At 39.3% G+C, this 15,743-nt stretch overlaps 1 protein-coding gene across 11 annotated transcripts in view; it reads left to right on the top strand.

Moving 5' to 3' along the window:
* Nucleotides 1-15,743, top strand: part of USH2A (usherin) — a 391,259-nt gene that overhangs the window by 15,241 nt on the left and 360,275 nt on the right. For 6 of the 11 annotated variants that reach the window (XR_014954513.1, XM_085577111.1, XM_085577110.1 and 3 more), the window contains exons 1-3: nucleotides 2,513-2,701; nucleotides 3,182-3,861; nucleotides 8,987-9,152. Coding sequence is in view for 8 of the 11 variants with exons in the window: in XM_085577111.1 (XP_085433237.1) it covers nucleotides 3,377-3,861; nucleotides 8,987-9,152 (651 nt within the window). In the remaining 3 variants the exon portion in view is untranslated. Of the gene's footprint in view, nucleotides 1-2,477; nucleotides 2,702-3,181; nucleotides 3,862-8,986; nucleotides 9,153-15,743 lie in introns of those variants that run through there. The other 5 variants (XM_085577108.1, XM_085577107.1, XM_085577109.1 and 2 more) reach the window with 5 other exon arrangements.

Here is a 15,743-nt window from a genome sequence, read left to right as displayed (position 1 = left end):
ATGTATAAAGCACACACCTGCAATTTTGCATTGTTTGTGCACACTAGCTTTGTACAATTGTAGTTTTGAGTGTAAGTAATTGTAATGCTGTATTCCCTTTGTTCTCTTACTTTTGCATCCTACCAGAGGATCATTGTTACAAAGTCAAACACACTGAAATTTGGCAATGGTCGTGTTAAGCTTGCCTTTTATGCAAACTCAATTAGCCCCCGTGGTTTTACCATCTTCAATAAGTTGTTCCACTGAGCATGTACAAATAGGTAAGTTTGAAGGCTTATATTTGATTTTAGGAAGATGATTTCTCATATAAAAGTTTGCCTCAGAGCATTCAAATGTTTAGACGTGTAGAGGTCTTCAAATTTTCTAGTCAAGGCACAGGCTGCTGTGTAACAAACCAGGCTGTGTGGTATGGTTTATTTTCCTCAGCAACCTGCCCTGACCTCCTAGAGCCTCTGTGTGTCCTGAGACCCTCTGCTATCAGTGGATTAAGAAAACAACTGCTGTGGAAAGGGTTTTTTTGGATAATGCTATCTGCCATGGATAGGATGTTGAATCATTAGGATCAGGAGGCCAGTTATGTCACAACTTTCTGGTGCAGGTCAGATTCTCCAATGACATTGGGGTTGCTTAGGGCACTCCAGGGACTAATGAAAGCTTTCCTTCCTGATGAAATGAACAATTGTAACTAAAAGCTTGAAGCACTCAAATCATGTAACTTTCCTTGTTTGAAAATTCTAATTCTGTTAAATGGGCATAATGTATCTTTCATGAAAATTCATTGCATCATTAATAAAAGCATACTTTTTTTTTTTTTTGCCTGGTAGGATTCTTTGTTTTCATAAATGTAGAACAGCCTTCAAAACACTCCTGTGAATAGGGTCTGTATTTCCTGCAAAATCACTCTCAGTTTTTTTTTTGTTTGTGGTACAGTTTACATTGCATGCCTGTTCTTGGTTGCAAAGGCCTTTGCATTCTTTCTCATCATTTAACCTCCTGCAGGTAGTTTGTTGATTATACTCCTGATGAACAACAATGTAGTGATCCTTGACCTGGGAAATTGTTGGCCTGCAGTGTGGTTTTGCAAGGTTTGTACTGCTGTCTTGTGTATTTGGATGAAATATGCAAAGGGAAAAATTGTCATTTCTGCTTGTTAGTTTGAGGAATAGGGGGTGGAATATGAGTCAGGGCCACTTTCCCAGACTGAGCACTATTGAAAGATGCTACAGCCTGTCTGGGAGGTGGTGAGGCTGTCAAGGATTGGCAGAATATAACAGAAAGTGCATTTTGTGGTGAAAGTATCCTGACTTTCCTTTCAGACAGCTGTTACACCTGCAAGGATTCTTGGAGCAAGCCTGCTGGCTGCTAGAAAGGCAGGGGAGCAAGCAAAACTTGATTTTACCTATTTATGTATTTCTTGATTAATATTTCACAAATGCCAAGAAATACATACAAGCTGGTCTGGTGTCTTTGCTTGGTAAGCTCCTACCTTTGCCAGGTGCATGTTCCATGCTCATAGCTGCTCCCATTTTTTGATGTCCTCAGATGGTACCTACTATCTAGGATTTTATTACCATATTTTCTGTGTTCTCTAAGACATGGTTTGCTCTTAATGTGCAAAAGCTCTGCCTGTCACACTGTTGATGGTACTGTGGTAGCACATGGTGTGAATGTATTTATCTAGAGATGCTTTATGGCCTGAGCTCTTGCACTGTGCCTCAGACAAGTGTTTTCCCCCCAGCCCTTCTTGTGGTAAACAAAGTTCTTTACATTTGAATACTTTAGGGCATGTAATTCTGACAACAGAGCTACGATGCTGAATGACTACCAGAACATGAAAACACCGCAAAATGACTGATAACATTTCAGCAGGAATTACTATTTATCTTTTATGACCCTAGGAAAAAGATCTGTATTAAAGCAGAGATGTTCCAGGAATGGTCAAGGAACTTGTTTGATATGGGATGAAGGGCTTGTTAAAATGCATTAATAGTTATGACAGAGGATGATTTCTTAGCAGTTGTGTATGTTGCCAAAGAGTTTTGTCACTATGTAGCCAGTAAAAGTCCAAATATGCTAAGGTGACAAGTTACTGGAGGCAACAGCAACAAAACCGTAGGGAAATATACCAGCCAGGTTACAGCTCATGCAACTTCCAGAGTACAGATAAAATTGATAGATGCCTCCTATATCCTCAGGGGACCTATTAATTACTGCTTCTCTGTCCAGAAACACGCGTAAACAGCCCGCTGCAGCTCACGCTCGGCTCACCGACGACACCTTTGCAGCTTGTTCGTGCCCGGCGCGCAGTGCGCTGCCAACGGGAGAAACGGGATGCGGGGAAGCCGCGCCCGAGGATGCTGCTCCGCCGCGCAGCGTGCCTGTGGAAAGCGGTGCCGTGCCGCGTCCCGGCGCCGCTCCCTCCGGGCCGGGCGCGGCGCTGCCGCTTTAACGCCGGCGGGCCCGGGGCGGGGATGGCCGCGGCGTTGCCGGGCGACGGCGGCGTGGCCGCGGGGAGCGCCGGGCTCCGCTGGCCCCGCGGGCGGCTCCCGGCCGGCGGCAGCGCTAACGCAGCCCTGCCTGCCCCGGCCCGGTGCGCCCCGGCGCTGTTAGAAAAAGCTCCACACGGGACAGGTGGGGAACGTGGTTTTAATCAGCTTTGCCGAGCGCTGAGAGGAGCAGCCGGCGTGAGGTGGGCGGCGGGGTAAGGCACGAGGGGACGGTAGGAGCGGCGCTCCCGGGGAGCGGGGGTGTCCCTCGGGAGCAGCGCGGTGGGATGGCAGCTGCTGACGGCAGGGAGCGGTGCGAGGCTGAGCTGGGCGCCGGGGGGATGTGAGGTCCAGCCAACTCGCCCGAAACCCTCAGCCGCAGAGACTTGGAGAGGCCCAAGTTGCATGTCCCGGTTGGCGGCCGTGTCCCGTATTCTTTACCGTGACACGCAAAACCGGGTGACGCGGCAGATCCGGGATAAACTGCGCGCCCTCGAGCCGGCCTAATCCCGTGGCCTTGGCTCGGAGGAATGTCTCAGCCCTAGCCGGCAGTGTCTCAGTCCTAGCCAGTGGGCCTGCTGGCTGGAATCCGGATGAAGAATTCAAACTCTTGGAATCTCTAAACCGGGCATCACCTCTGGTGCAAAAAAAGCAGGTTCCTTCTGCGGACTGTGTCTGTTTTCTGTGGTTTGCAGATCCTGGCTGTCACCCACGTGTGTTTCGCTGGCCAGAAGATGTAGATGTCCCTTGTGACTGAGTCCTTGCATGGGTGTTTTGAGGATGAAACGCTACATAAACTCTTAAAGCACAGCACCTGAGGACATTGCTACCGACATGGACATCATTATTTATTTACGTTTGCTTTAATCAGGAGGAGCTTTTTTGTAAACATGAATTGCCGGGCTCTTTCCTTGAGATGTCGTTTCTTGTTTCATGCTATTGAAACATTAATCTTAACTTATTATGACTCCTTTGTGTTGGTCAGCTCTCAGGGACATTTCCCTAGGCTTGAAAATGTGGGAGCTTTCAAGAATGTGTCAATCGTGCCAACTCAAGCCACTTGTGGGCTGCCAGACCGAAGTACTTTTTGTCATAGCTCAGTAGCTGTTGAAAGTATTATATCCTGCACTCAGAAGTTTTGTGTTCAGGAATGTCCATATAGGTCATCACCTTCGTCCTACAAACCACTTCTTTCAGAAGGCCTTGGTACCTGTATCACAGAAGACAAGAGGGACTTGCATCCAGGGTCCTCCAGCAATACTTCCAGTTTTATTTTTCATAATCACAAGGATTGCTTCTCTGCTCCCCGTCTTCCAAGGCTCGGAGCTTCATTTACGTTAACTGTATGGTTGAAACCTGAGCAAGAAGGTGTAATGTAAGTAGTATTGAAGGTGTTTACTTTCCTGGTGCTCTTAAAAAAATTGATCATTGTAGTCACAGTCATTATTAGCAAGCTCTTTAAACTTTTAAAACTTTGGTGGGAAACTGTGACGTTTATAGAGCTGTATTTAGGTTGGGGTCTTCCCAAATGTCAAGACAAGCAGCTTCAGTTTCAGTGGCATTGACTCAGATGATAGTCCAATGGCTTTCAGAGTTTGAAGCTATTCATACATAATGTGCATGTCTTTTTTCAAAAAGAGAAGTTTGTATTTCCAATTCACATTCATTCTAAAAGCTGCTAGAAAATTACGTTCTCACAGGGCTGTGCTGTTGCTGATGAGGATGTAAAAAAATTATCCAATATGTTAAGACTTCTCCAACACAAATGTGTCTTAAAAACAAATACAGAAAGCCACTAAAATGTATGTTTTGGACATATAGAAAAGAAGATCTGGGGAATGTTGCCTGACTGGCAGTCTGTGTTGCTGCTTTAACAAATTATTCCACTATTTAAACTGCAAGTGAAATTTCACTAGGTGCTCAAAAAAATAGAGGTGGCTAAACATTCCCTCTCCTGTTTACCTAACATGTTGCATTTTCAGAAATACTGATGTTAGAAGTGACCTTTCAGCTTGACTGGGCCTTACTATAATGAAAAACCTCCTTTTTGAAAAATGCATCCCAGATCCTGCAAAAAAAGTTCTGTCATCTATCACAAAATGCAGAGCCTCCTCTTTCTTACCTTCCTTTAACAGAAAGCACAAAGAGTATAGTTTGTTCCTTTGGACAACGTGCCACAAATTATTTTATACTTGTATTCATAACTTATTTTTAGAATATAGCTAATGATCTTGAGGCATTCTTGATATTTATTTTGCATGCTGATGTGAAATAGTCACTTACCTAAGGGTAGCAAAATCATCAGCAAAAATAGAAATATTTCAAATCATAATGTAAAATTATAGTATGTTTTATACAGTGATAATTACCTTAAAAAACTTGACCTAACTGTAGAATTTGTGGTTATGGAGTGGAAATAAATGATATCTGCAGAGCAAAAGGGACTTCTGAGCTGAAGTTAAATAATTTCAGCTGGTGGTATGTATAAAGCCATCTCTGGAACTTTGGATATATATCTATATAATGGTTGAATCTTGAACATCAGAGAGTCCATTTCTGGTGTGTTCCCATGCCATGAATTCCTGTCCACACACATGTGGGCACATCAGAGTCTCCTTCAGCAGAGCACATGCCTAACTTGAAGCAGAAGCATCCTGCTAATTTCCAAGCAAGCTGTTGCAGTGATGTGTTGAGTGAAATCTGTGAAAGTCTTTTGTCAATGGGATAGGCTTTGATGCATGGAGCCTAAAACAATGAAATGTTATGTCCTTAGTTTCAAATGATTAAGAGCTGTGAAGAAACCAGACTCTACTGATGACTGATAAGCCATGGACTAGTGCAAAAGATTAGCTTCCAATTGCTGCTGTGTTAATAACTACACAGTGTACATATTCCTGTTCAGCGGGTTTTATAGATCTCTTTAAAATTTAAATGTTTTTATTCAGTTTTTGTAATAGATCACTTCATTCTTATGCCTTGTGAGATTTGCTGCTATTCAACACGTAGGAAAGACAATGTTAAAACCCAGTCCTGAAAACTGAAGATGGACAGCAGTTATTCCAGTGGTCAGGATGATATGCCACTGTCCAGGTGCTTTAATTTCATTGGCACAAAAAGCATTGTGCTAATTTTTCTTTTTTCCTAAAAAGAATACTGAACTCCAGTTCTGGTGGAACAGTTGTTGCACATCAATAGCCATTGAAGCTTGACTCAGAAGGCATCTTACAAAAGGGAAATAATTTACCAGCAGACTAAGATGCTTTCCCTTTTCTTATGTTGGTTTAGTGAGGCCTTCAGGTTGGCAGATGAAGTTTGACTTACTCGATGTCCTACATTTTGCAGACCCTGATGGGGAATTATCCCTGTTACATGCCATTTGTGAGACCTTTTAAACACCATTATCACACCAGAGGAACCTCACAGAACTGAACACAGAACAAAGTCTTGTGTTCCCACCAAAGCATCAGGAAGATCAGCCAGAATGAGCTTATTTTGCCAGTAGAATGACTGAAAATTTAACAAGGATTTTTTTTTTTTACTGGAAAAGTGCTCTTACATCAAGTAGAGCAGACCCTTGTGTTTTGGACATGCCATACTAATGTGTTTTTGTGCTGAATTGTATATGGTCTGTCTGTGAGAGTGTATGCTTAGGAAAGAAGCTAGGAGTGTTGCTGCACAATATCCCATTACATCCTGTGACATTCTGTTGGGTATGTACTCATGTAAGAGAATAGCAGGATTTTTGTTAGAACTTACTGTGCTGGCTGAAATGAGAGTGGTGTGAGTATCCAAGGCCCTTAAAAGATTGTACATAAGCAGAGACACCAAGAACTTTCTCCATCAGTTCCATATACCAAGTTTTCCTATGTGAATCTGGGAGACAATACACTTTGACACAGAGACAAGAGTCGGGTCATGTTACAGATTTATTTGAAGTCCTGATGTTCTTCAAAGATGTTTAGTAGAGATATTTGTAGGCATGCTTTTAAGTCACTGCATGTTGGAAATATCGAAGAAAGGCAAGAGTGAGAAAGCACTGGCATTTGTACTCCAGTCTTTAAATTTTCTTTCACTTTAGGCAGTAAGTGAGCAGAGTTCTTGCCCCTGAGTTTCATTCTAGTCTGATGCTTCCTCTCTTGCTGCATCTATCCATCAGATAATGTAGTTGCCTTCAGTAAGCCTGTGTGTAGCCTGTATGTAAGCATTAGCACAATGTGGGAAACTTTTTATGATGGTAGCCCTTCACAATGGAATAGGATAAGAATATGGGTACAAGCTTTGCATATGTGAGTAACCATGACAGACAGCTAATATCAATGTAGTGTAAACTGGAGCAAGTTCAGATGCCCAGAAGATATTGATGGTGGCAAGAAGTGAGCCGAGACCTTTTACAAGTAAAAGGATCAGCATGAATGGACTGATTGTGAAGTGGGTAGCACATAGATTTTTTAAAAAAAATTATTTATCTAAGGGACTAAAATCATATGGTACTATTATTATCCATTCAGATATTTTACATTGGGAATTAGACTAAAAGGGGCATCTGATTTTGAACCAGTGCAGTTGTTCCCATTTGCTCCAGTTAATGTGTGGGCAGCACCAGTGCAGCCATGTTAGATTCTCTAGAATATTTTTCTCTTTGAAAGCTGACTGGATTTGTGTTATTGGCTTTTTTTCCAATCCAACCCCACTGAGATATATGTAGTCAGGTATTGGGCTCTATGGGACTTCAGGGTTACCAGAAGTTGAAGACTTCAAAAAGAATAGTGGCTTCTCTCTGTAATCATGGCTGGAATGGAAAATCAAGCTCAGAGTCAGAAGTAATGCCTCTTCCTATTTCACCTATATTAGAACTAGTTCGGATTTTTTCTTTTTTCTTTTCCTGCCCTCTCTTCTCTTTTCCTGCTTGATTTTCCTTTTATTGGTAAGTCACAATTCACATTTGTTCTTTCCAGTTTTCAAAGTGATGTACATCAAGGTCGCTTCCCTTCTTAAAGTCATGACACCTTTGGGGATAAAAACAATGTGGGGATGTTTATTTTAGATAAGTAAAATAAACAAAACCCTGGATTATCCAATTATTGTTTATCCAGGAACTGGGTAAATCCAGTTCCTAAATATTTTGCTACTTAGCTGAGCCTTCCTTTACATTTATTATCTAACAAAACTAACATGTTTACAAGCAAACAAAATATTGAAAAGAGCAGTGGACAATTTATTAAGAAATGTGGTTTTAGTAAGGTTGGGAAAACAGAAGTCTTCATTTTGCAAGGTGTTTCATTGGCGTCATTGCAGCAGGCTAGAATAGTAATAGGAGGAATCAATTTTTCCTTGGCTTTAAAGGTGAATTAGTGAATAATGGCAGTATCAAAGAACAGCCTTTTTGATAGTTTTCTTTTATAAATGCTGAGTAGATGAAGACACTTATTGGTAGGGTTTTCTGTTTTCTTTTTTTTTTTTTTCCTCTGAAATATGGGTAAGAAAGTACTAATCTCATACAAATTTTATATGCTTCCCTCTTGTGACCTAGTGCACTAATTTAATCTGGTGTAACTGTTAAAATATTTGACTTTTCATGGGTCAATATATTGAGAACTGTTTTTTTCAAGCATCTCAAATGGGAAGGGTAGAAGTTTATAATGTTTTATTGTATTTATGATTGCTTTAATAAAATACATAGTTGTTACACATATGGAGCTTGTGCTTTCTCAGGACTCTCAACATCATGGTGGTTAGATTGGCAAAAACATTTCAGCAACTTGAAATGAAAAATAGGTTGCTGTAGATGGTATTCTCTGTACCTTATATGACATTGTTGCTTTTGCTATTGATGTGACTTCTTTGTGGGGAAAAAAAATCCTAATAAGTGTCTGGGTATGTTTCTTGCCTGGCTCTAATTTCTTAGGTTAAAGAAAGATGCTGCAGAGGAGCATGTAGGGTAAACTGGTGTTAGGGCTGCCTTACCTACACAGACTGGGTGGAAAGATGGAAGACTTATAAACAAAACTTGTCATTTGTACTGCTTTTTGTGGTTATATTGCATTTGCCTCGTTAGACTAAGGAAAATTAAAGTGCCTCCATGGGATGTACTAAGTTGCACAGCTTTGTATGAGAAGTATGGCAGAGACTTGCACAGTCACTGTGGTTTCTGTCATGGAAGCTTCAAAAGAGGAGGCAAACTGGACCTCTCTTTCACCCCCAAATGGGCTGGGGTTGCCAGCACTCAATAAACAGAGCAAAACACTAAAAAAAAAAACAACCAAAACCCCAACACAACCCAAAACCCTCACAGATTGAGACAGAAAATACCTTTGCAGTTTTTTTACACTTAGTACATCCTGTGACTTTCACTGTCACTGAGCATCTTCTCAAGAGCTGTATTTTTAATGTTTATTTTAATACATTCTGGTTAGCATCACTTTACAGGATAGCACCTTGGCAAGAATGTGTATATGTGTGTGCCTCTGACCTTATGTTGTTTTTCTTGGTTATTTCCAAAGGTGTGTGATAGAAAAGGCTATTGATGGGCAGACTGTGTTCAAACTCACAATCTCTGAGAAAGAGACCATGTTTTATTATCGCACAGTAAATGGTTTGCAGCCACCAATAAAAGTAATGACACTGGGGAGAATTCTTGTGAAGAAATGGATTCATCTTAGTGTGCAGGTGAGTAAAATAAAAACGATTTAATATTTGCTGAAATACAACATTTGTGTGAGAGTGGTATAACTGTATAAATACAAAATAATAAATTGGGGGATGTAAATGATAACTCTTGAGTCTTGTAGGTAAAGATCTTAATTTGGAAGCTAATTTTGAGGCAATTGCTAATTTAGCAGTGGAAAGAAATGCTGTGTCCATTCTTCTGAACAATCAGACTGTACAAAACTGAAAATTCTCACCTTTAAAAACATGAGTATGTGAGGTGAAGAAAACCTTGTATTAATATTTTAGATACTTATATCTAATGTTACCAATGAGCTTTGGGTCTCAGATTATTTTCTACAGAAGGAAATGCCATTCTCATCTGTACATGCTAATGTACTTACCTTATGGAGATGTGTTCTGTTTAGTTTAAAAAACTTACAGTGCACATAAGTAAATGTGTGAGTTTGTGCAGGATCAGTCAAGCTAGTAAGTTACAGAGGTATTACCTCTTATTTTAAGAATATAATTCAGAATTGTTGGAGCACAATCCGTGTGTTCTAAAAGTCTTCTGTTGACATAACTTTTTAATAAATATACAAACATCCGCTGAGGATAAAGCAAAATTGAGTTTGTTAAAATTTAAACTGCATGTACAAAAATCAGTAAACAAACACAGAAGAAATTAAAATTCAGTTATTTGCATGCCTTGTAATTCCCAACAGACACCCTAGTAAATTCTATTTGTGAGCCAAGTTCAGCTAATAATTATAAAACACAATTATCAGGTGTTGAAATGTTTATCTTTTCCTTCCTTCGTTTCCTTTATCCGTTCTATTAAATTTCATTTGGTCTACAGCACAATCAAGAATAGTTTTGCTGCTTTCTTGAAACTTGCTAAAAGGTATTGACTGTGATTTGGATTTTTAGTGCTGATCTTGTCACTTGTAAGAAGTATCTAAGCCGACGTCTTGATTTTTTTGCAGTTTTCTTTTTTCCAGCATGGTAGTGTGAATAAGATTTTGGCTGTTGGATTAAAAGAGTGACCTTAAGGTAGAACTAATGAACTTTACACTTCAAGCACTCCAAGGGTGCTATATTACTGCTGTTGCTGTCAGCCGCATTTTGTACCTCAGAAACTGCTAAAGCCTGGCACAGCCAAGTGAAAGTGAAAGGGCTGGTTAAATGCACACACAGATCTTGAACTGCATTACAAAGGAATGTGAAATGCTCTGTGGAATTTTATTCTTTGTTTCTCCGTAGAAAGTTGTTCAATTCATAGCAGGAGTAAAGAAGTATAGCTTCTAGACCTTTGAAGAAACTGCAGGCTTAATGACTTTTTGAAGTTTCTGACTTGGGTAGAATCTTCCTGTGCTTGGTGCTATTGTAGGATGCAGCTTGCCATTAAACATGATAGTGGATGCAGCCTGATCCATTTACCCCTTGGCCTGGCTATTAAACTTTAGGCAAAGGTTTGTTTGTTTGTTTTAGCAGGGGGCCAAAAGCATTCTTTTCCATAAATGGACAACGACAACATGAGCAAGACCATACAAAAATATGCAAAGTAACTTCCATTTGGAAGTGTCTGTGTCTCATACACCCAGATGCTAGGCAACAGACACCATGGCAGAGGAGTGTGAAGTATTGGTTACAGATGTGAAACTGAATTTAGAGAGAGAAAAAATATGGTGGGATGTCAGATATGTTTGGAATTCAGGTGTAAGAGCATATGCCTATTCAGGAATGATAAAAATGAAAGCTAAATGGTGGAATAGCACCAAATAGTAATTAAATGATAAGAGGGAAGGAAAGAAGAAAGGATAGCACAGACTGAAAAATAATTTCTTTGGAATAAAATAATTCTAGGGGAAGAGAAGGCTAGTAAATTAATTCTACTGAGGTAATCTAGGAATTTAAATCCTTGGGTTTGTATTTAGATATGTAATTTGTTAGAAGGAACTACTACTAAGAACTCTGTCATTGCAGAGACTTATTTTCCAGTTTATGGCTGGGAAATTTAAGTTCTACTAACAAGAGCAGGGCCCAAACATTCCTGTGTGTTCTGCATGAAGGGTTTCTTCATTGAGTAGTCACTGAAGCAGAAAGTCTGGGTATACCAGCTTTGTTAAGTGATGAGGGCGTTATCAGAGGTGTAGGTCTTAAGAATAATGTCAAGCATTCATAACTAAAGTAAGGTGAAGTAGAAGACTAAACAGTTCTTTGATTCTCTAAGAACACTTTCAGTTTTCAAAGAGAACAAACATATGCAACTATTTTTATGAAACAAGGTAAACTTTGGAGTTGGGAGATTGAATGGAAAAAAAGCCTGGAGGTTTTTAAAAATTGATAAAATAAAATTAGGAGAAATTTTTGCTCTTAAAGGAAAAAAGTATGGATATGTACTGCCCAGGCTTATCTGTGTGAATAAGTACCCCTGCAGTTAGAGAGGGCAAAGTGTGTGAGCACTGGGGAATGGGGAAGCAGATTCACAGAGAATGCTGTGTAGGATAGAAATAAAACTATAAAGTGGTTTATATTAATTAGACTGTCAAATGGTAAAAAATTCTTACAATTTATTTTGTGTAAGAAGGCAAGACTTGAGTACAGTGAGAGTGTGCTTGAGAATAAGGATGATTTGAGTAAGGTCCCCAGAATAAATAAATACCTTGGTTCTGTTTTCAGGAGGCACAGATCAAAACCAATCAGGGTAGCAGAAATTAATGCATGGAAACAAAAGTGATCATAAGAAGTATAAATATGAATTTGCAAGCTGATTGTGTACATGCTGCTGCAAACAGATGGTCTTTGTCCAAAAACTCTGGAAGAACTGGCACACAAAGTCCTTTGACAAAGAGACATTCTGTGCAAAGCTACCAGTCAGAGATGGAGCTATAATGCTGCTATTTAGGAAAGGTGTCCTATTGATGTCAATCAGCAGCCAAGTACCTGGGCCCTCCTCACCCCTGCCAGTGGAACAGGGGAGACAGCAGAAATAGCCAAAGTGAGAAAAACCCATGCAGAAAAGGGACTGGGAGGGGAGCAAATGATGTAAAGGCAATCACTCACCACCTCCCACAAGCACACCACTGCCCAGCCAATTTCTTATCAGCAGGCCACCTTGGAAGTCAAATTCCTATCTCCTCACATTTCTTTTTCTACCCTAGTTTTTATTGCTGAACATGAGGCTATAGAGTAAGGAATATCTTTTTTTCCTAGCTGTCCCCCTTCCCAGTTTCTTGGTCCAACCCTGGCTTACTGCTGAGGTGGTATGAGGAGTTCAACTGGGAGAAGAGAAGGGCTTGACATTGGGCAAGCTCTCTTCAGCAGTAACTAAAATACTAATGTGTTATCAATGCTGTTCTAGCCCCAGCTTTGAAATATGGCATGGGGTGTTGTGAAAAAAATTTACCTCCACCCCAGCCAAAGCAGCTACCAAAAGGAAGGAAAAAGGATCTTGGTAATGCAGACTTATGTCTTGATGTAGTGGTGTATGAGGATTTTGAAAAGATCTTTGAAGAAATAGATAAAGATGTGGAGGTAAATGAAAAGGGATAAAATGCAGTGTGGGTTTCCTATAGATAGCTCATCACTGTCTAGCCTCTTATCTTTTTTTTTTTTTTTTTTTTTTGATGAGAAAGCTGATTTTCAGGCAAAGTAAATGTGTCAGATTTCGTCTATCTGGAGTTGAGTTTAGCATTAATGTGACAACCTATGAGAAGTTGTAGGGTCAAAGGCAATGCTCATGGGAAGGATTGCAATAGATACTGCTCAAAGGAACTTGCTTATAATCCTGGGGATGGGTCAGGCACAAAACCAATTGAATTATTTGAGAATTAGTCTTTGGACCAGCCTTGTGGTTTGGTTTTTTTTTTTTTTTAAATGATCTTAGCAGAAATATGAAGAATTCCTATCATAGCAGCTGCTAATAGACATAATGAGAAAGGAAAAAGTAAGATGTCATACAGGAAGAATGGCATGACCAAAAAGACTGGGGGAAGTGGCTTGAAATAAAATAACTATTACAAAATGCAAAGTAGTGAACTTGAAACTCCTCTACAAAATTTTCTACTGTTGTAGTTGTTTTCAGTTGGTGGGGATCAAGTTTTTTTCAGGCTTCTGGAAGTTTTAGAGTCCTACTGTGTGTTTGATCTTGATTTAATGATAGTTTTAATGTATATTTTTAGGTATATGTTAGCAAGAGCTCTGAAAATACATAACCTTAACTTAAAAAAGTCAGATATGCACTGAAGTGAAATCTCAGAAAAATTGGCATCTTAAAATCTTAACTTCTAAAGAATTAAAAGATGGAACATAATTAAGGTCAATTGTGTATCATATTATCTCTGCAAAGTGATACCAATATCAGATTTATTCCATTTGTTAACAGCAGCAACATTGTGTATTTTCTTTTTCAGTTGCAGTGTTAAGAGTCTTTCACTTTCCCTTTGATACTTCAGAATTTATTTAAGCAATTAAGAAGAGTGGAGTTTAAACATGAATTTGCAGATACAGACGAGGCTGCTGAAATAGGAGATTCTTTGAGAACATGTCAGATTGATGTTTTTGTTTCATATGTAGTGTCTGAAATTATAAAAATAGTCTTTTTGCTAGCCTTTATTTTGCCTGATCATATCTATGTAACTCTGCCATGTTTTGGCAGACTATAGCACATTAAAAGCTTTGGAAAGTAAGTTTAAAATCTAAATGCAGAGAGGTAACCGTGACTGAATTACTCTCCTGGGAGGAAAATGCTCTTAGAGTGCCTATTGAAATCAGCATTATCATTTCAATACATGTCAAATATGAGTCATTTCCTAGTTTAGGCAAAATTTCTTTATAAATCTTTAAATCTTCCAGTTCTTTCAAGAAAAGGTTAAAGTACTTATGATTTAATGAGACCGCTTTACATCATAACTGTTTGACTATCAAGAGAAAACTTGTCCTTTCCAATTTGTGAAATCCTTTTATTTTCTGCACAAGTTTTGGAATACTTCACAGTTTATTTTATAAGCAAAGAACCTGAGGCTTAAAAACAGGGAGGCAAACATTTATTCTATACACTCCCTCTGTATGTCTCTACTAAATACAGGGTGTTCTAAACTGTATGGTCCCTGAGTTTAATAAGGACATGAGGAAGCAAGGAAGCATTTTGATTTAACAAACCACTTTGATCTCTTCTTTGAAGTCATCACTTACTATCTATTAAGAGTAGTTTGTCAGATCCAAGAAAGGAGTGGAGAGTTTACATTAATTCTGCATTTGGGAGCTTCATGTCATGTCTATTAATGCAATTGTGTGTTGAAAATATTTGTGAGGATTCAGTCTATCCATATGGCTGATGCTCTTTTCCTGCCAGACAGTGGAAATAAGACACACATTACAGTCTGTTATGTATTTGAATGTGTGTTTAAAGAACTGAGCAATGAGTATGGAGCTGCTTCAGCATCTATTCTGCTAATATTGCAGGCCATTCAGGTACTGCTGCTGGACATGCAGCCTCTGTGTTCTTTGATATCAGTAAAACATTTTTGTTTTTTCCTGCATCCAGAGGTCCTGCTATGGTTCTTGCCTCTTCTCATGTTCTGTGCATATTAGGATGCTGACTGTGTACATTTGAAAGCTCTGTTGTAACTTCAGATTCTTTGAAAAACAGGGTATTTCCCAGATTATTGATTCTACTCACTGTCTCTTAAACTACTTATTTTCTTGCCTGAGTATGAGTTTGAATATATCTGCAGACTTAAATTTGCAGTCTAACAGCTGCCTTGAAACACAAGGCAAGGAGCTTCGCCTGGGCTAAGATTTTAATTTCAGAGAACAACAAAAAGGCAGGTTTTGTCAATGCCATCTTGATTCCACTTCTGGAAATTGCAAATTTACTTTTTGTAATTGCAGTTGCAAATACCACTGAAATCTGCCCAGACTCTGTTATATATGGCAGGAATGGAATGTATGCTGAGAGGAGGTAGTATTGAATGTTTTGCAGAAGCTATGCCTTTTTTGTCTGGAGAGTTTCAAGATTTGAAAACCATCCATCTTCAATTTGCTTTGCAAGAAGTTTTTCCTTATACAAAAATAAATTGCAGCCAATTAAATAGTATTTTTAATAATGAGAAAACTCCATTAAGAATGATTTGCCTTGTTATTTTTCCCCCAGTCTCAAAACTTACTGTCCTGCAGGTCTTAGTACTTTTGTGTGCTCTTGAATTGCATGGGGGGAACTATAAGAGTTTGGAAGTGTATCCTTGTGTTTGTTATAGCTGTTAGTACACAGCACTAAGAGGTGACTTGCTTACATTATCACTTCTGTGTACAGGAAGAGATCTCGTTGATCCAGGTTTGCCTTCTGTCTATTTTGAGTCTTTTTTTAGTATTGATATGCTTCAATTTGATTCCTTTTTGGAGACACCAAGCTGTATACAGTGCAGTATCACCATTGAGAGCACACCATTTTCAATGTGGGCAGAGGGTCCTCCAGCAAGTAATTCTTGGCATGCACAGTGTGTCAGCAGAAAACAGGCAACTGATTGCAGCATTTTTGCTGGTAAAAATAGTTCAAAAATACTGAGCAATTGTCCTTTCTGCTTTATGCTGTGCAAGTTTTTATGTAAA

This window comes from Lonchura striata, chromosome 3 (assembly GCF_050655825.1).
Source record: "Lonchura striata isolate lonStrDom1 chromosome 3, ASM5065582v1, whole genome shotgun sequence".
In the NCBI taxonomy this organism is placed as follows: Eukaryota; Metazoa; Chordata; class Aves; order Passeriformes; family Estrildidae; genus Lonchura; species Lonchura striata.
The sequence above is the reverse complement of the archived record's forward strand: the minus strand, read 5'-3'. Positions and strand labels throughout refer to the sequence as shown.